The sequence below is a fragment of the Trematomus bernacchii genome, unplaced genomic scaffold (genome assembly GCF_902827165.1).
Source record: "Trematomus bernacchii unplaced genomic scaffold, fTreBer1.1, whole genome shotgun sequence".
Lineage (NCBI taxonomy): Eukaryota > Metazoa > Chordata > Actinopteri > Perciformes > Nototheniidae > Trematomus > Trematomus bernacchii.
The window spans coordinates 3,390,819-3,412,887 of NW_022988043.1; the positions used below are offsets into that span (position 1 = coordinate 3,390,819).

Consider the following 22,069-nt stretch of genomic DNA (forward strand, 5'->3'; position numbering starts at 1 on the left):
TACTCCTGTGGAAGTATTTTACTCTGGATTTTGATGTCTTTCAGCTGAGTCGTATTGTTCCAGATATATTTTTCTACCGATTGGAAGTGCTCCCAGACTTTGTATTGCTTTGAAATCTGAACTTTAAAAAACTTTCTTCAACTTTTAACATTTGTATGTGATTCGCCTCATTCCAGCAGACAGATGCAGTCAATCTAAATAAACATGACCGGTGTCTTATTAAAGTGCCTAGTCTTCGCGCTGTGTGTCGGCGCGCACAGGCTCCTGGCAGTCCCTCGGGCTGAGGAGGATGATGGTTCCGGTGACAGTGCCTCGACCCTGGCCTTTGTGTTCGATGTTACCGGCTCCATGTACGACGATCTGAAACAGGTGATAGAAGGCGCCTCGCGGATCCTGGAAAGGAGCCTTAACAGGAGGACCAGACCCATCAAAAACTTTGTGCTGGTCCCCTTTCATGACCCAGGTACTCTTTGACCAAACAAAAAAAAGTTACACAAAAGCTATTTTATTATGAATGTGTCATCTTGAATTTGAATGTTTGTGTATTATAATTATGAATTACTACAGCTTCTAACAAATCAGCCAAAATGATCAGATTGTTCTGCATGTAGCCTACTTGCAATGTGAAACTAAACATGTAGTTTACATTGCCACTGATTATGACATGTATCTGTAGCTGTCATGTGTTTAGGTTAGCTTGAAAAGATCACAGCAAACGGCAACACAGCTCAGAACCTGTTGCACATGTTGTAGCCCTTATCTGTCTCAGTAGAACAATTGGAACAAAGAGCAGCACATTAAACTCAAACTGATACAAGACATCAGGAAAATGTGTGTGTGAGAGTGAGGAGTGTGTGGGACAGGTAAATCTCTTCACCCCGGCATCTGTCCTCCTATGGGAAAGCTGCAGCTTGAAAATAAGAGTGCTCTAATGGGGGAGGGTGTTTGAGCACTGATGAGAAGCATATGCTGTCTGCTTGTGTGTAATTACCCCACTCACCCCCACCCAACCCACCTCCATCCAAGCCTCCGGAAAACCCTCGTAGCCCCAAGTTTAGCCAGTCAGGGGGGGATGGTTTGCAACACTAACACCACACATGTTGTCTGTGTTTAATGTGCCCTGCCCTTGGGGACCTTGTAAACTTCCAAGATTGCAGCGGTGGCTGACAAAGAGGCGTGACAGTGCTGTCAGTGTTTTACAGTCACTCATGAGAAGGAGACAAGGACTTGAAAGACTTTGCTGTTGCAAAATGGATTGTGAATGAGTAGGAAATGTAATCCGCTTGACACATGTCTGCAAACTCAGTATCATTAGTCTCCCAGAGAGGCATGAAAATGTTATTTGACAGTCAGAATAACAAGCACAGACACACAGAAATCGTGAAGCTCCACCCTACCTGATAAGGGTCTTCTCTGAAGCAACTATAATGAAAGGCATGTGTTTATAGCCAGCCGTGTTCTGTAGCAAAAACAATGTGTTCTCTGTGTATTGGTTAATGTTTACTGTTCCTGCAATTGGCCCCACAAGGCATCCAAGAAAGCGCCAGGCCCTGACAGGTTCTTATCCATCACACTGGAGTCTGCTGCTGCTGCTGCTGCTGCTTGAAGAACAGTAGGAAATGCTGACTCCAGCTGCAGAAAATTATCGTCATCCGAAATTTGGCCAGATTGTAGTGATTTGTGTTAAGCAAAGCCCGAACATTGCAATTTTGTCAGTGCAGCAATCTACGTGCCGTGTGGTGTTTGTGATTGAATATTCATGTCTTGCACAAAAGATACAGGGCATCCCTCTGGTCCTGATAAGTGTGGCTTATTTGGGCTTTTAAAGATGGCTTATTTTCTGCTCAAAGATGCAGAATTGCTGAAGGAACAACTAAATCCTTTGTTCTGATTAAGCTGTTTTTGTTTGAAGAGTAATTCACAAAAGTTAAGTACTTATTCGCTTGAGATAAATATATTTAGGCATACGCTATTGTGTAGCAACCAGAACATGATTTATTAGGCTGACTTCATTTGGATTTTGTTCACTAAGTCTCTGTTATGATATACATTTCCGTCCTCCCAGATATCGGCCCTGTTTCCATAACCACGGACCCAAAGAAGTTCCAGCAGGATCTGCAAGAGCTGTTTGTCCAGGTGGGAGCCAGAATACATGAAATCATTATTCTATAGGAGTGGGATTAATGTATTCATCCACACTAATCCAAGCGAAAGTGAGCTAATGTAATGTCTACCAAACAGCAGCTACTGTGGGAAATGTCATGATGGTAAAACGTAGTAAGACTGGAATCATAAAGTTAATTATCTGACAATATATATCTATCAGGTTAGACTGAGTGTATTTTGTTGAGCTGTGTGTTTATTTTGTATCTAAATGTATGTTTTCATATCTAAAAAGCATATTGTCTTATTTTAAAAAGCACTTTGTGTTTAAATTACTGTTATATTTTGAACGTTTCAATTAATTATTTGCCATTATTTGTTTACCCTTTAAAATGGACATGATTCTGAAAGCTGAGCTATTCCAGAGTTGTTAACAGTAAAATCAGTATGAATGCAGTTTAGAATATGATATTTAGCTTTTATTTCTTCTGGGAGTATTTGATTTGTAATTCTGTCACTTAGGGCGGGGGCGACTGTCCTGAGATGAGCATAGGAGCCATAAAGAAAGCCTTGGAGGTTTCTCTGCCTGGATCCTTCATCTACGTGTTCACTGACGCCAGAGCCAAAGACTACCGCCTGAAGAGAGACGTTCTGCAGCTGGTGCAGCTCCGCCAGTCACAGGTACGGCCCCAAAGTGGACAGGGGTGTGAGGGTGTTCAAGACATACTGTACATGCATCAGTCAATTTTACATTCATTCTTCTCACAGTATGACAGAGGTTCTTCCTTTAATACAGCTGCAGTGTATTAAAGCTGTACAGAAAACATGTAAGCAAGGATTTAATTTGGTTTTCTTTCCCATGATGATGCTGGTAGGGGGAAGTCATTGCTCACAGACTTTTGAGTTTCTCTGCATTCATCACACGCTATAACAAAAGGGAATACAGTTGCCTGCTGTGAAAGATCTACATCCCAATACAAAGCCCTGACTCTCAGCTGAGCAGAGGAGAGTCTCTTCAAAGTTCCTCCAGTCCCAGCCTCTACGTGAGGCATGACAATGAGCATTAGCGTCACTTTGGAGGCCACTGAAAAGCGAGTGCGTAAAGCAAACACTGAACAGTAGTAATCCCCTTAACTCTTCCTGCCCCCCCGCCCCTCTTGTTCCCAGGTGGTATTTGTGTTGACTGGGGACTGTGGGGACCGCTCTCAGCCTGGCTACAGGGCGTACGAGGAGATTGCTGCCACTTCCTCTGGACAAATATTTCACCTGGACAAGCAGCAGGTCAACGAGGTGAGAGCATGACAGACTTATTCTCACTAAACCCTTATTAAAATCTTTTCACACAGAATAAATGATTTAATATAGAATTCTGCTAATATAAAGTAGAATTTGTATATTCAGATGTGTATTTGAGGCACAGGAACAAGAGAAAAGCATTTATTTAGTGAAATCAAATGATTCCAAAGCCGATATTAGACTTCCTGTTCATATGATAACAGTGAGTGACTCTTTTATATGTAACAGAAGCCCTGTCTGAGAAGCCAAAGACAGCAGGGCTCCCTTCCCCGGCAGACGTAAAAGAAGCCAGAGTTTCCTCTGGAAGAGACACTGGTATCCTGCGTGTCAACACAGGAGATAGCTGGGCAGTGCTGAGCTGGAGCCAGCCGCTCTGCACACTGGTGGCCCACTGAACCTCTGAACTCAGATGTGTGTGTTTGTGTGTGCGTGGGTCTGTTTCCTGTCAAGGTGTGCTTACATGTAGCTAAACACACAATGTCTGTGTGTGGGGCAGCTTGGTTCATTATCACTCCATAATCCTGCCAGCTGTTTAAGGGGTGTTTGAATGTGATTTGTGTGCTGCAGTATAAGGGAATAGGAGGTCAAACTCACTCCAGCCCTCACACCTAAACCCCACATAGCTCCGTGCCCAAGTAGCTTTTAACATGTCCTGTTACATGTAAACATGTGCATACTTATGAGCACATTTTTCTTGAAAAACTGTATGTCAAACCTGTGTGATTATAGCAGTTGGGTGGCATGCTATTACCAAATTAATGCAAATCCTTTAATCCTTAAAAACCTCAGAAGTACTCCAACTTTAACCTAAATATTCCCTCTTAATGGCAGTTTAATAAAGTGGGTTGAAATCAAAATATACAAAATCTTATGGTCATCTCCGGGGGAAGAGTGGAGAGAAAACAGACTACTTATTTTGCTTTCTAATCCCAGGATGTGATCTGTCACGGCTTCCCTGCTTCCAACACAGCTGCCCAGTGGAGTTGGCTCCAAGTCCTCACACAACAAGTCATTGTTAGCTATCGCTCTCTCAACGCTGTTTTTTATATGTTTTGAACATCGTGATGATCCGCTAACAAGAGTGTGGACAAGACACCCTGTTAATGTGATGTCAAACTTGGACCACGATCTGTGCTCCTCAAGACAATGATGCCATGCTTAGTCATCAGTAGCCTGAAGCGCTGATCGAAAATGAGGGCTGTGATGTTTTAGCTTCCAGATAATGCCTGCTTGCCCACAGAAACAGGGCTTTTAATAAGCTTGAAATGAAGATGTGGTGTTTTGCATGTTTCTACCTGGCAAGCTACACAGACACTTAACTCAAGTGCCTTGAGGAGTATTTTATTACATTGCTCTTATGGTTTTCTCATTACGTGGAAGCAGTGGGTTTAGTTAAGGGACCTGCAGTGGTTCTCAGACATAAAATGAAACCCAGGTAACATTTATCCTTGTCTTCCTGAGTGCGCTGAACAAAGGCACCATTTATGGTGTAGCAGCCTCTCTGAAGCACAGGTCACTTGTGACAGGCAAAGCATCGGCAGGTGTGTCGAATCTCCCACTGTGAAAAGAACGAAGGGTCCATCTGGGACTGATTCGCTCTAATAACCTTGATTTGTAGCGGGACATCTTCCTGCAAATGTCCGCAGCTGTAAGGTTTAAGCCTTGGTAAGGACTAAGCTGACCCCTCCTCATTGGGAGATCTGGAGTCAAGCTGCTGTGCTTAACCACTGCATGGCAACGTTTTTTCATTAGCAGGTAATGCACCTGGACTAGAGAGCGGAATACAGCATCACCCCAGCCCGAGCTCACCCTTCTTCTCTGGCCCATCTGTCATGCTTCTATGAATAGCAGAGGGGGGTTCTTCCTGTAACAGCGCCGTAAGCCCGCTCAACTGAGACACGCCAGATGAGGTTTCACAGGACTTAAGATCCTCTGCATTCCCAGTGGTTGAGACAAGGAGTGGCTGCAGAACTCAGCGTGCTCCTGCAGACCTACCACGGCCCCGGAAAGAGAGTGGTCCCATCTCTGCACTCCAATTCCTTTTATCTTAGGACTGAGTAATGCCCACTCCTCTCTGCTCTCTTGCATAAGAAATAGACAGTATCCTGGGGCAGATGTAGGTCACTTCTTCACAGCTTCCTGCTCTGCTGGTGATGGCTGCACATGTGGCAGACGTTACAGCTGTTTCTAGTTGTAAGACGGCGAGAGGAACCAGCTGCTGTCAGCACCCAGTGGACCCGATAGACAAAGCGGAGGCCTGATTAAATTATCAAAGGCTTTCCTTGTTTCAGTTTTTGCTTGTTTTTTGATAAACGTCTACAGTCAAATGTGTTTCTGTTGGGTCCGTCTCCAAGGGCCCGCTGAAGAAATGTTTTCAGTTTGTTGCATTACACACGCAGCTCAGCCATAATACCTCTTCATATGAGGTCAACACAAATACTAGACAGCAGTTGCTTGCTAAGTATTTGGAAGATGAAAGACATTTGGTCCATTGTGGCCACTGAAATAAGACTCTGTGAGATATCTGTGGGGTTTTTCTGCTACGGGAAAGGGAAACTGTATTCTTACTCATGATAATGATTACAGCTAGAAGGTCAAGCAGCTGTCAAAACTGCTATTCTATAATGTCAGATCATTCTCTGGAAAGCCTCTCTGAGGGCCATTATAGTCTGTATCATATGATTGTTTTGCACTTAAATATAATCAAACTGTCCACCATTATTTCAGACTTTGGACAATCTTTGCCCTGAGTGCTATAATGACTCATTTAAAGAGTTAGCCTTCGGCAATCCTAATGTGTGTATGTCTGACCTCCTCCTGCTCCCTTAGCTTAACTGATTCAACAGAAAGATGAGAAACAGCCAGATGTTTCTGTCCATAATGAACCTGCACATTAGTAAGGCTGATACTGTAGAATATATAGTTTGAGTGTATTTCTACAACAAAGGCACCACTGCTTTCTATTTTGCAGAACAAGCCTCGCTGTGCTGCAGGAGGGGGGCTGCTGCCTGACAGACGCTCCTCTGGGAATACATGCTTGAGAGTGCAGAAAACTGCATGTTATCAGTCTGACAGTTGAGCTGTTTCACTTTCCCTTTGTTTAGGAAAAAAATCCCTATGAGGAATACTTTTGCGATGAAAAATGGTCCGAAGACAAAGAGCAGGGAAGGGATTGGTGGAAGGGGGGGGGGAGGTCTACAATCGTGTCCTTCCTGTCTTCATCCTGTCTGTATGTTGAGAGGGGATTCATGACAGTTTGACGGATCCCAGGCTCATCCACCAACCAATGTCTTTCCTCCATCATGACATGCTGTCTCTGTTTTTTCCTCCTGCCAGGTTTTAAAGTGGGTAGAGGAGACAATTCATTCCATGAAGGTCCACCTGCTGTCGTCCAACCATGACAGTGCGCAGGAGAACAAGTGGGAAGTGCCCTTTGACCCCAGTCTTCGCGAGGTCACCGTGTCACTCAGTGGACCAGCACCACAGATCGAGCTCAGCGACCCCTATGGTAGACCACATGTTCATTTTCTTTCCTGCCATCTTAATAAACATTATTCACATTGCACCCAAAACAAGGTAGGACTTTGAAAAGTTGCTGTTTTTGTGTTCTAGGTCGAGTAGTTGGTGAAGCACAGGGCCTGAAAGAGCTGCTGAACATCCCTAACTCCGCTCGGGTAGTCAACCTGAAGTTTCCCAGACCTGGGGCGTGGAAACTGAAGGTACTTCTGAATAATCTATGAATATGTTTACTCTGATTTCTTTATGACATTTGGCGAATAACATTTATTTCCTAAAAAGGTGAGCTGCAGTGGGCGCCATACTCTGAGGGTCACAGGGGTCAGCAATCTAGACTTCAGGGCCGGCTTTTCCAGTGTACCCGTTTCAGAGTTCAACCAAACCAGAGAGAGGCCAATAAAAGGTGTCGGATATGTTTCTGTTAGCTGCTTGAGTTTTATTTGACTGAGAACACTTGCAGGAGATGACTTCATGACGACCTTTCTTTGTCTCCCAGGACTTCCAGCCCATGTTTTGCTGAAGTGTACAGGCCTGAAGCCTCCAGGTCAACTCAACCATGTGGAGCTGGTGTCAGGCTCAGGCCGCTCCTTACGCACCATCCCCGTGCCTCTGCCCTCCGACCTCGGTCAACAAGGACTATGGCACCTCCCGGAGTTCCGCACCCCCTCCCAGAGCTTCTTCCTCAAGGGGACGGGCAAAGATGAAGAGGGCTACCGCTTCCAGAGGCTGTCCAGTGTCTCCTACACCAACATTGTTCCAGGCAAGACAGCCCCCTCCCTGAAGAAACATCTCACCAAAGCCACTCCGGTGTCTCTCACACCTCATCAATCTCTCTGGTGACCTTTGATCCTGGTTTCCTCCCTTGTGTAGATCCCCCAGCAGTGAGCATGCCTGACGTGGTGAAGGGCTTCTACATGCAGCCTGTTGTGATTGGATGTTCGGTGGAGAGTGACGTTCCCTACAGGCTGCGATTCACCAGAAGTGGGATCACACTGGGCGACGAGAAGTTCTTTCAGTGAGTCTCGATCAGCGCTCTGTAACATTTGACTTTCCTTCCTGATTCAGATGCTAAAGCTTAATTTGCCCATTACCTGCTGTAAAAAAAGTGTAATTAGGTCACTCACTACTCTAACCAGAGGGCATGTCTGTTAAGCATTAGTGCTAATTGGCTGTTTGATTTTTATTTGCAGGAAATCTTTCATCAGTTTTGTGAACATTACATATTCGATTGTGTCATCTTGAAAAATGTACAAAGCGTCTATTCTCATTCACCCTCTGCTTTGAGTTAAATTCATGAAGAGAGGCTGACTTGTGGTGAAAACTATTCCCAGTGTGTGTGTGCCAGATAGACTAATTGAATGTGTAAAATGGGCTCAGGCTGCTATTGTCATTCTCCATTTATCAAACCAAGCATGTCTTTGTATCAGGAATTCTGCCATTGCATCTTGGGAGATCGGCCATGCATCTGCTGAGGATGAAGGCCTGTATGAGTGCATAGCGCAGAGCAGCGCAGGACAGGGACGGGCCTTAACACAGTTGACCGTTCGAGGTACGACACACACACAAACAACAACACACACATCCTCAGTCGTCTTGCCTGCATGCATCACAGTCACAGCAAAGCTTTGAAATGAGTTCCAGCCATTTGTTATCTTAGACTTATGGCTTAAACATCAACATGATACAAAGCATGCCAGTACAAACATCTTTTTGAAAGAGTAAACTATTTTTGCTCTGTTTGTTTGATGTTTTGGTTGTGTTTCCACTAAAACAGATCCTCCTCCCGTCCTCAAGTCGGCAGTAAATGTTACTTCCTCTGTGGGAGGCGTGGCTGTGCTGTCCTGCCAGGTGGAAGGATCCATGCGCCACAACTTGACCTGGTACAGAGCGGGTCGTGCCATCCGAGCCCGCGTAGGGAGGGTTAGGCTGCTGTCCGACTCGTCCCTGCAGATCAGCGGGGTGCGGACTCAGGATGCTGGGGAGTATCACTGTGTGGCCACCAACACTCACGGAGAGAACAAAATCACGGCATGGCTTCATGTCCCAGGTACGGCAGGAACGATACCCTGCAGGTCATCTGCTTAAACACTTAACACACTGGGGGCCTCTTGGTTCCTGAGGCCCCGTCATCTGTTTTCCATTATAGGCTTAGCCTCCTCGCAGTCAGAGTGAGCCACTTTCTCGTCAGAAAATGTTCCTCATCAGCCAGAATTGATGCATGTTGAAAAGAGTTGGCATTCGCACAGATGTTTGTAATGAATTCAAAAATAGCGAGTAAATGTGAAACTTGTGTAACAATGATGTCAGACATGGTTAAGTGCTGGTAATTGAATTGAAGCCCACCATCAGGAGTTTACTGTTGTGAAACTTGCCATCGGGAAGTTGTGAATGACCTCATGCCGCGGTGAAGGCCATGACTCACTGTCAGCATTTTGACTCTGTTTGACTCCATTCGTAGAGGCTCCTTCTGTGGAAGTTCACCCCCAGGGCCGGGCTTTCTCCCAAGGGGACGAGATCCGCCTCGTCTGCTCGGCGTCCGGCTCCCCCCCTCCCCAGCTCTTCTGGAGCCATGGAAACATGTTTCTTACTAATCGGCCGAGGTAAGGGAACTCTCAGCCCACTCAACACCTCCGGCACACAGGGTTCGGAGTCATTACATTCCACTTAAACTACATGCCTGATTGCCACATCGTGTAGCTTAACTTTCGGTTCTTATGTGAAATATATTTCCAAACCACAACTTTATATGCCTGTGTAAAATACATATTCAAAGAAAAAAATCTCTCATGATATCCAAGAATAGCAGGAAGGGTTAGAGATGAATTGCAGTTTTACATCTGCACATGTAATCATGAAGAGTCAACAAACATGTCTTCTGTGGATTGTGTGATACAGGTTGAGCCTAACCAAACATGGAGTCCTGACCATCAGAGGGGCGCTCCCAGAGGATGCTGGGAACTACACATGTTTAGCAACCAATGAGGCTGGGACTGCCTCTCAGACTGTGTCTCTTACTTTTGCAGGCAAGTCAATATATCACTTCCAATGTTAAGGGTGCCAATGTGAAGTCATGCTGTTCCTGGAATTTATCTTTTTACCATTTTTCATCATTTTTTGTTTCTGTTCTGAATAATAATTTCTGATAACATTATTTTTCAGACTTCACATAAGTAAATGTTTTCTTTATCTGTGTTGCATCTATTCTTCAACAGCATTTGTTTTGAATACATCTGTGAGTGATATACCAGTTGAGCACGAGCGATGTGGCCACATGCTGCTCTGTCTCACACAGTAGCATATTTCTCTTCTTGTTTTGTGAGCGCTGACAGTTGAATGCCTGAAGTTTCAGCCGTGGCCTGTCAGTTAGTAGTTGACAGAAACCTCAACCCTGATAGACTATGGCAGCCTCTTCCTAGGGCGTGCTGGTGTTATACACACTTACCTTGACATACATACATTCACATTTTTAACAACCTTGATCTGTTAAGGCAGCAAGAGATTTGTGAGATAGATCATTTCATTCTTCAGCTCGGCTGTCTGACTTTTTCCAAAAACATGTATCTTGCTCTGTTGGCAAATAAATTGTGCAAAATGTGAGCTCAGTTTTTATATTTACCTCAGGTCAGTTACAGCAGCCTTTACTTATTCAGGCCAACATTTTTCTTCACACTAAATTGCTTCGATATTATTTTCCAATCAGGTAAAATTCTATACATTTCTATAAAAAGCTTCACGAATGCACAATGAAACTGCTTCTTAATCTTTATTTTCTTTCCTCCAGAGGTGCCTCGAATAACAGTGGCCCAGCAGGTTGTGATTGTATCTGTCGGAGGCGACGCGACTCTGGAGTGTCAGGCAACAGGCGTCCCCCCTCCTCTGGTCCACTGGTTCAAAGGTAAGTTAAGGTCAAAAACAGTGTTCGCATTAAACACCTGAGAAAATATCAAGTAAGAGACGAATGGGCTTGTTTTTCTGTGTCTTTCCAGGTGAGCTTGAGGTGGGCTCCGCGCTTTTTGTTGAGCAGGATGTACACCGTGGCACCTTGCACATTCGAGGGGTGCAGGAGGTCGACGGGGGTCAGTACAGCTGTGTGGCTAGCAGCTCTGCCGGCACCACCGCTGGCACAGTCATTCTGGAGGTTGGAGGTGAGTTCACACTTTGGTTTCCTGCATAAAGCTTATTTTTCTCCCAAAAATGTATACAAAGTAAAAATCACTATTCCCTCCACCACAGTGGGCCCATTGTTCTCGGAGGCACCAATTGATGTGACAGCTAGCGTAGGGGAGAACATCACCCTCCCCTGCACTGTCCGAGGGTCCCCGCAGCCATCGGTGACCTGGCGCAGAGAGGATGGCAGACAGATTCTCACAAGGGCAGACAGCAACAGTAGAAGCATGCAGCTGGAGAGCGGACATCTTCTAATCCAGAGTGAGTTATTCATGAAACACTTTCGCAGCAAAGAGCTTTGGTCTACAGTGCAGCATCATGGTGGCCCTGCACTGACTGGCATGACTGTGTGATTATATATAGAAGAGGTCCAGCATTTCATATTAAATCCAGCTTTTCTCTAGAGAGGAGGGCGACAGGATTTCATTGCCATCGGTAAAGTTACAGTATGGCTTTAAAAACAGTAGTTATCCATCCTACTAAAATGTGCTTCTTCTGGTCTGTGAAAGATTTTACCTTAAAAAGTGCCCCACCACTTTAACACTGTTATTAAAGAGAAGCTGTCCTCTTGTCCAAGTATGTGAGAATGTGTTGCCTTCAGGGCAAGGGAACATTTCACTTGTGATCCCTGGAGGCGTTTTAGCTTGCAATATGACTAATCTTGGCCACTGAAGGTGATCCTTTGTAATCCTAAATGTTTATAGCGTGCGTAGTATTACTTTGGAGAGAAGCATGTCCTGCTTCTGTCACTGTTTCCATTTGTGGGTGCCATCTGACCTTCTATCTCAATCTCTTGCAGATGGCTTTTTTTTTACCTGCCTTCACCGTACATTGCCATTCTTCTCCTCACTTTTTACTTGAATACTTTATGTCTTGTCATTTCCTGTTTGAACATCGGCCTGACTATCCAAAGTCAAACACAAGAAGTGAATCACGTTGATGTTCCAACATGTGATCTCCAGAGAATTTTGCTGAATGCAATTTGTGTCAGCAGTCTGGCAGCTGAGGCAAACCCATTAATCCTGTTATTTTCTATTTTTAAACTCCTAATTACATCACAGTCGGATAATACCACTTGTTATTGACTAGAGGACTTAACTGCTATTAACATAGACTTATTTTGTATCGATAAATCGTTTTCTCTCAGCAGGTGTAGAGATGCTGCTTATCTCTGATATGTAGATTGTGCTGTGTTTCTCAATATACTGATTTAAGTTTGCTCAGCGCTGCTTTACTGTGTGTTCAACTACAGGCGTCTGGCTGGATGATGAAGGGTTGTACATCTGCGAGGCCAAGAATCAGTTTGGAACCATTAAAACTGAGGCCAGAGTTGGAGTCACTGGACTGGGTAAGCTTCCAACTCGATTATCTAAGCTCTCTTATCTATCAGCACTGCCACAATGGCACAATAGACAATGGTAGCAACAGCATAACTGATCGTGGCCTTAAAATACTTTGCCAGTTTCCTGCTCTTCTAAAGTATTTTTGACCTTACACTTCCTTCTTCTGCAGAGCCCCCTCTCTTGGCACACGGTGCTCCTATCATCACTACCGGCATCGGCCAATCCCTGAGTATTCCTTGCATGCTGTTGGATGGAATACCTCTTCCAGAAAGACACTGGTCCCACAATGGCAAACCTGTAAGACAGACTTCTTTCAAATAGGCTAAAATTCATGAAGACAATCTGTTTCTGTGTGACAGTAGTCATTTTCCCCCTGCACAGGTTCAACTGACTGGGCAAATGTTTCTGAGGAGTGATGGCAGTTTGTACATTGAAAGAGCTGCCCCAGAGGATGCTGGGACATATGTCTGCACTGCGGTGAATGTAGCAGGGTCCATGAACATCACAGTCAGTCTGGAGGTCCAGAGTAAGAGCCCACATTAAAGAAATTGCTATGCATTTTGAATTGGCTTTCTTGCCAACATTTAGATTAGATCAATACCTTACCCAAGATTGAAGCTAGAGACAGCAGATCATTAATTATCTTTAAGACTGGAGGCGGAAAGATATGGCTGCCCAGGCTCTGTTCAAAGGTAACTACAGGAAGTAAAAGACCTGCCAATAAATTGTTCCAGTACATAACCCCCTGTGAAACCACAAATTGTTGTTTTTAGATTTAAGTTTGCATACCCATTGAACAAATGAGGCATGAGTATATTAGTCAGATTTAAAGCTTCTATTAGTTGGATTTGAAATGTCAATCAAATATGATAATTTACCCAAATCTAATACAATTAGACTCAACTCCTACTTTGTTTATCTATTGCGTATTAGTAAATATAAGCATGCTAACACGCTTAACCAAAATGGTTAGCAACGTAACCGTTATCCTTGCTAAAAACATTCAGATTGTGATGACAGCATGCTGGAGCATTGGTTAACATCTAGCTAAAAGGCACTGATTTGCCTCAATGAAGCTGAACAGAGCTGCTAGCTGTAGATTTGTAGTCTTGTTTTTGGTTTCAGACCTAAGCAGGCCCTCTGCTTTCATTATCTATGATAAGCTAAGCTAAATGCCCATTCCTGTACAAGTTTCTCAATGCTAGAGAAACTGGCAGGCATGGACGCGGGAATGGACGCTGGAACACCTACAGTGTAAGCGCGCCACAGTTTCGGAGGCTCCACTTGCACCCCCCAGCGTGGAAAACATCATAATATAGCTGACTTTACCACCTGCTGTCCTCATAGTGAGAGGGTTCATTTATTGCATGCCATGATGAAAGGGTAATTTTGTTCATAGGCGCATAATGACAGACAGGCTAGATTACTGTTCATCATCGGTTTGTAATGAAGAAATGCCTCGAGTGCTGACACTGCTGGTTGGCAAAGGCCAGTGATAATGCCAAGGACCCGATTCTTCCCGGCTAGTGAGACAGCTGTGTTTTGTGACCTACTTCTTCCACAGTTCCCCCTGAGATTAACGCTGGTCCATACCACTACATAGCCAACGAGGGCGTCGCCATCACACTATCATGCGAGGCCAGTGGATTTCCCAAGCCAAATATTGTCTGGTCCAAGGTATGATGTCACACTCACTGTCAAGATCTGCCTTTCTTAATGATCAATTTGTCTGCATCCCATAAACCTATGAATGACTAATTGGCTACTTCTTATTCCCAAAACATTATCTAGTGAGAAGAAAATTTGGCATTAGGTCGTCTTAAAATGAATCATCATTAATAAATAATGTTTAAAGTAATAGCTATATCAATCATGTAACAATCAAACATAACATCAATATCCAGTTGTGCAACGGTGATGGGATTTTCATTTTTAAAAAGTGTTGGGACAAAGTCATCAGTAGGTTATTAATGTAATCAGCACTAGAACAATGATAGTGGTAACAATAACAGTCATATCCTTATGATATAATGCTTTCTCTTTAGATGAACTACTTGAATTTAAACCATGTTTAGGCTCTAATGAGTTATTTATAATTGGCATAATAATATTACAACACAGTATCTACCTCTGGGGTTATTTTTCTCTGATTTGTGGAAACACTCTGAATATGCCATCAACAATAACAGTTTGCATTGCAATCAAGATTTGATTAACCTGACCAGGGAGGATGTAACCATGGCAACTTTACCATATTGCTCCTTGACTGCGAAAAATAACTCAGGATTTTATTATACCACAGGAATCTATTTAAAACCTTTCCTCCAGCAGTCGGTTAAAAAAAGAATCGTATTATGAGGAGAAAACCTCAAAGGTTATATGCAACCAGGCGTATCGTTGCAGAGCCCACATGCTTACCCAGAATGCCAAAGAATTAACCTGATCATAAAACATTATCACTACATGTGTCATACAGACGACACCACCGCTCTGTTGCCTGTGACTGACTAACATTATGATCACCGACTCCGAGGCACATCTCAGAGCATTTCTACTAGTGCTGTGTTTTGGAAAAAGACCAAGATCATGAAGCAGGGTTATGATTTAATATATTGTGATTCTGTAAACAAAGCGATATGGATTGAGATCTCAAAAACAAGATCTAATTTTAGGGAAACTGTCAAAAAATCTGAGTTTAAAAAGGTTTTTTATGCAATCAGAACAGTTGGATCTGCAAATGCACGTTCCTTGTAACATCTTTGTGCATCTAAGAGACTGTCTGCCATACACCTTTGCATGCAGACTCTTACCTAATAATCTGTAGTTTTTTTCGTTTTTGAAAATCATACAGTATCAAAAAACATAATATAGCGACATTTAAGTGTATCAGTGGTATATTGCACCCACATTTTATACTAAATGGTCCATAACAGACAGATGACCGCAAACATTAAGACCCCTGATGTCCCATAAAGAAACAAATAACAGACAGAAAGCATGCAAGAGTAAACACAAAACACCATTACATAGTTCTACTGAGGTCAACATGCTTGTTGTTGAACTGAACCTGATTTTTGTTCCTAGCTGTCTCCAAAACATCTTCAGAGGAGGGCTCTAGAGTGGAGTAAATTTCTCTTCTTGTCAGATAAAAGTGAATCTGTAAAAGCAATTTCATGTTCAAAGCAAGAGCGTGTGCAGCAGGCTGCGTTCTTGTATGCGTGTATTAGGGATAGAGGGTGAGTTAAAGGGGTGCTCTGTAATTACATTAGACATCAAAGGTTTGTCTGTAAACCTTAAAGTGAGCTCTGTGTCCCTGCGCTGTTGTGAGGACAGCTTTTATCTGCAGTATATTCTGTCTGGTCTTATGCCTGCTGTTTCTCCAGGGCCGGCAGTCTCTGCCAAGGGGCCGCTCCTCTCTTCAGTCGGACCCTGATGGATACCTCCAAATCCTTCACCCCAGCCCTGAGGACGCAGGCATCTACATCTGCACCGCCACCAGTCCTGTGGGCTACACTAGCCGAGAGATCCAGCTCAGTGTCAACTGTAAGGCAAACACATGTCCCACCACAGTCACCAAAACACAGCAGTATTTAATATAACAAAGGGCCTTCTCTGTCTAGACTGCATGATGTTTTCCTGTAGGCATGGGGCGGTATGAACATTTCCTCAATATTATCCTGGCCAAATAAATGTGGTTCACAATATTATCTCTATAAACGTAAAAATATTCCATAAAGATAGGACACAGATTTTTTCAGTGAACATCCTTTTTAGTGAAAAACAGATCATCTTAAAAAAAGGTAACTATGCATCATTAGTTCCCTTATACTAATAAAGGATTAACTTTTTTAAATCAGACTCAATATTTCACTTGTCACGATAGTGAGGTAAACATGTTTTTTCAAGTCACTCATAAGGATATTCACTATTTTTAATTCACCACAACTTCCACAATCTTATTCAATATCCACAAAAAAGTCCTGTAACACCCGATCCCTGTGTGAGAATTGTTTTCCTTTTGGTATTCTGACAACTTTTTTCCCTCTTTTCCAGCCATGCCTAAAATAGTGGGTGTAAGTGGCCATGACGACCTTGTGAAGATGGCTGCAGAGGTGGGGGCAGAGGTGGTTCTCCCCTGTGAAGCCCAGGGTAGCCCCTCTCCACTCATCACATGGAGCAGAAATGGGCATCCCATCCCCCCCGTCACAGCTGGGTAAGAGGAAGTGTTACCTCACTCTGGGAATGATGCTGTGAAATTAGTGAAACATCACGTAACACAGCTTGTCACCATACCTTACCTCTGACCTAGCTAACATCTGACTCAGCCTTTAAAGCCATTCAAAGCTGCAGCTAATGTTCTGTATTTAATGATAACTTTTGGAAGAGACTGCACAGAGGGCTGTGTTAAGGATTCACTCGTCTGCTGAGGAGGAACATCTGGTCCCACATGATCCGCTGACTCCCGGCTCTCGTGTGTGGTCACCCTGGGTGCAGACAGGCTGGTTGACTGGGGGAAACAGAGAGATGACAGACAGACTCCCTGCGCCAGACACCACACCGACTGGTTTTTGGGATAGATAGAAGAATGACAGAGAGTGGGTTGAAAGCTGCGGTGACTCAGTTACAGTAAGACTTGTGTGGGGCCAGGGAGAAGGAATAGGTGGGGGTGGAGTGGGGGGGGTGCCAGGAAGAGGGGAGGAAAACGAACTGACACAGGAAGAGATACAAGCCCTGTCTGCCTGATGTTCGGATTCCCTGGGGTGCTTCGGCAGTAAAACAACATGCTGACTCTTTACTGGTCTTGTCTGATGAGAATAACACACCGCTGTGAACAACCCCCACGCCCGTGCTTTGCATATGCAGGACCTGCGGAAACAAGCATGCTGTGAAAGAGGGAGATTCATTCCCTCCACATACACTCTGTGGGGTCAGAGGAAATGTCCAGGGGGCAGATTGTTGGAAAAACTTAAATCAGTGGCGGAAAACTTTCTGACATAGCCATATAACAGGCTGTTAGATAGATGGATAGATAGATAGATAGATAGATAGATAGATAGATAGATAGATAGATAGATAGATAGATAGATAGATAGATAGATAGATAGATAGATAGATCGATAGATAGATCGATCGCTAGATAGATAGAATCGATACGATAGATAGCTAGCTCGCTCGCTCGACTCGCTAGCTCGCTCGCTCGCTCGATCGCTCGCTCGCTCGATCGCTCAGCTCGCTCGCTCGCTCGATCGCTACGATCGCTCGCTAGCTAGCTGCCTCGCGACTCGCTCGCTCAGCTCGCTCGCCTCGCTCGCTCGCTCGCTCGCTCTCGTCGCTCGCTCGGCTCGCTCGCTCGCTCGCTCGCTCGCTCGCTCGCTCGCTCGCTCGCTCCTCGCTCGCTCGCTCGCTCGCTCGCTCGCTCGCTCGCTCGCTCGCTCCGCTCGCTCGCTCGCTACGCCTCGCTCGCTCGCTCGCTCGCTCGCTCTCGCTCGCTCGCTCGCCTCGCTCGCTCGCCGCTCGCTCGCTCGCTCGATCTCGTGGCTGGCATGGCTGGCTGGCTCGATAGCATCGCTAGCCCACATTGCTCATGAGCTGAAAACAAATATAAATACAAAATAAACTGAGAAATCAACATATTAACAGTACAAACATATGACCCTAGAAAATCTATAGAATACACAGTATAAAGTATAAAAATAAGTAAGAATACACTATAATGTATAATAATATACACCACACTACTACTGCTACAATATCTCTATCTGTGTTTTTTATTTTTGTTTTACTTTTACTTTTATGTGTGCACCACGACACCAAGTCAAACCTACCTGGTAATAAACCTGTTTCTGATTCTGATTCTGATATTAACATATGATTATATATACATTTTACAATGTGTGCAGTAGTTGTAGTCATTTTAATTCAAATGTAAATGCAATAAGGTGGAGTGTGAGTTTAATATATGTGCAAATTGTGCAGTGTTGATGAAAAAGTAACAGAAGGACAGAAGGAGGGTGCTGTGGGTCAACACACAGATCTATTTGACACGAGTCAGTGTGAGTCTAATCCTCAAGAAGCCACTTTGTCCCAGTTAGTCTCTGTGTCAGACTATGTACACAGATGACTTGACACTAGTGTGGGGAGTGATGGATGGGAGAGAGGGGGGGTTCATGCCTTTTGAGCTTGAGCTTGTATCAGCCTTCAATCCGGCATTATGGAGCTGCAGCAACCACAGAGAGGCAGTCATTTGGTTCCAACGTTAGATGTTGCTGCCTCTCCTCAGGCTGAGTGAGGAGGTGGGGGAGCAACATTACACCATATGTGCAGCTGAAATAGAGAGCTCTTTGTGCTTCAAGCTCATTTCCACTTACATGAACATGTTTGTGTTATAATTCAGTTGCTTAGCAGACACACTTATCTAAGATAAATCACAGAGGTGTGTTTACATTTGTACACATTATACATTTATACAGCTGGGTAGCTTCTGGTGCAATTCAGGTTGCCACACTCCTTTAGTCACTGACCTACATTTAAGTACTTTAAACCCGCATCTAACCGCTGCTTTTGTTTTTGCTACAAAGCATGTTTTTAAAGTGGAGGGCAGGGCATGTTATCACATCCATCTGTCCACTTGTTCGTCTGTGTCAAACATCTGTATGATGAATGGGATGGTTCTGCATAAACTTTTGCTCATATGGTTGTTCTCAGGAAACATGTGTGCGTGTCTTATCAGTAGCACCACTGTAGTTTTTGATTATCTGTATTTCCACACATCTTAGTGATAAACACACAATAGCTACTGGAAACAACAATGTTCCCAACAGGAAGAAATACAATCTTTTTTGTGTGGCTTTGACCTTTTCCATGGCGACGTCACCAGGTGAAAATGTGTCTACACTTTTACACGGTAATTACCCTGGATAATGGTAATCGTGAAAGTAACAACTCACTAGGGAGATCACTAGGCCCTGGCTGAGACTCCACTTAGTGCTTTCTTGTTCAGCACTTTCATTTATTACTAGATCCATTTTTCTTTTCGACAAACAACATAAATGCAAAGAAGCCATTAACTGCTTTAAAATGTTTGTTCTTATTGCTTTTACTCTCCCTCATGCATTGTTTTGTATTCAAAGCTCACCTTTAATCACCTTTAAAGTCAAGAAAATACATTATAATGGACAATGTAGTGTAATGCTACATAACTTGAACAAATTGCTTAAAATGGTCACATTATCTATCACATTTGCATATTAATGAATCACTCTTATCAATGTGCTTCAGGTAGTAGCTGTAGTAGGAATTCAGTCTCTTTTTACAGGAATTCATTTTTATTACCACATCTTTTATTTAAAATACTGTAGCACCAAAGGCAAAACTACATTCATTTTGAAATTGTCCTCCCACCTTATCAATATTTACCAATACTATAAAGGCAGGTAATAAAGGTACTTTATTCAGATGTTTGCCTGCTCCATAATTTGTTACTTGTAGAAAATATTGCTTCAAGGAAAACGAGAATACCTCTTCTCCCAAAACACAGCGGCTGTAGATCTTCACTGACTTATTAAGTGTTGTGCTTTCTCCATCCCTTTGCCCTTGACCCCTAACCACTTCCCAGGTTCACTGTTTTGCCTTCAGGCTCTCTGAGGATCACTGATGTGCGCCTGATTGATAGTAAACTTTACACCTGCACTGCAGAAAACCCAGCAGGCAACGTGTCCCTGAGCTACAATTTACACATCCAATGTAAGTCGACACCACTTCATTCTAACTTCTTAGAACCCATAAAACTTGTGTTTTCAAAATGCTGAGAAGTTGATAGATTCCATGTCAACACGTCACTTCTAACATATGTCAAGTATGTGAGATGTGTAAATAAATAGGTGTGTAACGGACGTGGAGAGACATTCATTTACGATGTTTGTTTTTGTCCCCAGCTAAGCCCAGAATTCAGCCAGCACCTCCCCTCCTGAAAGCCCTGCTCGGCCAGAGAGTCATTCTGCCATGTGTGGTCCAGGGAGAGCCACGCCCCGAGGTCAGTTGGTTACACAATGGACTTCCTGTTGGGGTCAAGAACAGTACGCCTCTCAGGATCGAGAAGGTCAGCCTGGCTGATCAGGGCACTTACCAGTGTGTGGCCAGGAACAGCGCTGGACAGGAGATCTTGGAGATCAAACTGGAAGTTCTTGGTGAATATCTATCTACGGTCTCAGATAATAACCATTTCCAAGCACTGGCGATAAAAAATGGTATCCATCCAACAGTGTCCCATTTACAGGCTCTCCTTGTCTTTAGAGGTGCATTCTCTAACGCACAATAGTTCCATGATGCAAGACAATAAGGCCCCCGGGTGTACCTGAAAACAAAATTGTCGTATAGCCACTATGTGGGAAAATTGAAGTGTTTGTTGTTGTTCCAAATAGCTACTCTTTAAGGTACAGTGAGAAAACCGTCCCTTTTAAGGAGGGGGATATGTAATAGTGTTTAAATATTGTGATGATGGTGCACATTTTCAGAGCAGGGTCTATTAACTTGTGAAGGCTGAATCAGGCCTTCCTGTCATCAGTAATGGGGAGCAGCAGGGGTCTTTTACTCCATTACTATTTACAGCACACATTTATGAATTATTCTTCCTAATTTATACTTCAACACCAAACAATATATCCTAAGCCCTACTTCCACTCCAACTCAGGCTCCTTCTCATCTTCAGTTAGCTTTTGATGTATTTTACAGTAATATTTTATATTAATACTGGAAAATGCATGTAACACCAAGAACATGTGTACTTACTACGTACTAACTCTGGCACTGCTGGTATGCACCTTTTGAAATGGAATGAACTGAAAACTGCACTCAAATTGGATATATTTTATTACCCGTGGAGATCTAAAAGCTTTATCATCTGATGTTTTTTCAATGACTCTTGTAATTACTTTTATTTGTTCTGTTTGCCACTCAATTTGCCAGAGAGTTCCTGTGAGATCAAATCTTATACCCACAACAGTTTATGGAATGCCCCAAAGGCGTCTTATCACATTTACCTACACTGGCACCTTCAATAATAATCAAACTAAAACTCATTACACATTGGATTCAAGCTAAACTTTATTAGACTCCCTGTGCATTTTAAACCAGCACTTAACATGTTTTCCTGTCCTCACAGAGGCCCCGTCCTTTGCAGAACCAGGAGATGCCATCATGGAGAAAGTAGCGAACGGCAAGGTTATCATCCCCTGCCCGGCTAAAGGTATGAAATGAATCACAAATGAGTCAGCCTGACTGAAAATACACGGGAAGCAAAGTCTAAGGTTTTAAAGAGAAGAGGTGTGACAGTGTGACTAAAGTTTTAGAGCTTCAAATAGATGTTCCTTTTTTTAGTTTGTTTTATATTAGAGGAAATTCTACTTTAAATAAAGGACAGATGTGTTTATTTCTACACCATCAAAGGAATGTTTCACTGTCAACGTAGACTTTTAGTTGTCATAAAAAAGATCCTTGCCATCTTAAAAGGTGCATCCTCTTTTTATCGCAGCACCCAGAGGCCTGCTGTTGTCTCTATAATTTAAGAACTCTGTGCGAACAAGGTATTATCCCATGGGGTGTGGAGAGTTTATATTTTATCGCAACACACCAAGCGTCTGTGCGAG

General features: G+C 43.5%; 1 protein-coding gene across 1 annotated transcript in view; it reads left to right on the top strand.

The window, feature by feature from the left end:
- The first annotated feature begins 204 nt into the window (after window positions 1-204).
- Window positions 205-22,069, top strand: part of hmcn2 (hemicentin 2) — a 49,612-nt gene continuing 27,747 nt past the window's right edge. The window contains exons 1-25 of the mRNA XM_034117915.1: window positions 205-463; window positions 2,066-2,136; window positions 2,626-2,784; window positions 3,271-3,393; window positions 6,736-6,907; window positions 7,012-7,118; window positions 7,198-7,318; window positions 7,412-7,675; window positions 7,786-7,930; window positions 8,343-8,464; window positions 8,690-8,962; window positions 9,374-9,515; window positions 9,811-9,938; window positions 10,697-10,810; window positions 10,902-11,060; window positions 11,149-11,343; window positions 12,335-12,430; window positions 12,595-12,722; window positions 12,807-12,951; window positions 13,990-14,102; window positions 15,809-15,968; window positions 16,479-16,638; window positions 20,041-20,168; window positions 20,360-20,611; window positions 21,586-21,669. Of these exons, the coding sequence (XP_033973806.1) occupies window positions 205-463; window positions 2,066-2,136; window positions 2,626-2,784; window positions 3,271-3,393; window positions 6,736-6,907; window positions 7,012-7,118; window positions 7,198-7,318; window positions 7,412-7,675; window positions 7,786-7,930; window positions 8,343-8,464; window positions 8,690-8,962; window positions 9,374-9,515; window positions 9,811-9,938; window positions 10,697-10,810; window positions 10,902-11,060; window positions 11,149-11,343; window positions 12,335-12,430; window positions 12,595-12,722; window positions 12,807-12,951; window positions 13,990-14,102; window positions 15,809-15,968; window positions 16,479-16,638; window positions 20,041-20,168; window positions 20,360-20,611; window positions 21,586-21,669 (3,820 nt within the window). The remainder of the gene's footprint in view (window positions 464-2,065; window positions 2,137-2,625; window positions 2,785-3,270; window positions 3,394-6,735; window positions 6,908-7,011; window positions 7,119-7,197; window positions 7,319-7,411; window positions 7,676-7,785; window positions 7,931-8,342; window positions 8,465-8,689; window positions 8,963-9,373; window positions 9,516-9,810; window positions 9,939-10,696; window positions 10,811-10,901; window positions 11,061-11,148; window positions 11,344-12,334; window positions 12,431-12,594; window positions 12,723-12,806; window positions 12,952-13,989; window positions 14,103-15,808; window positions 15,969-16,478; window positions 16,639-20,040; window positions 20,169-20,359; window positions 20,612-21,585; window positions 21,670-22,069) is intronic.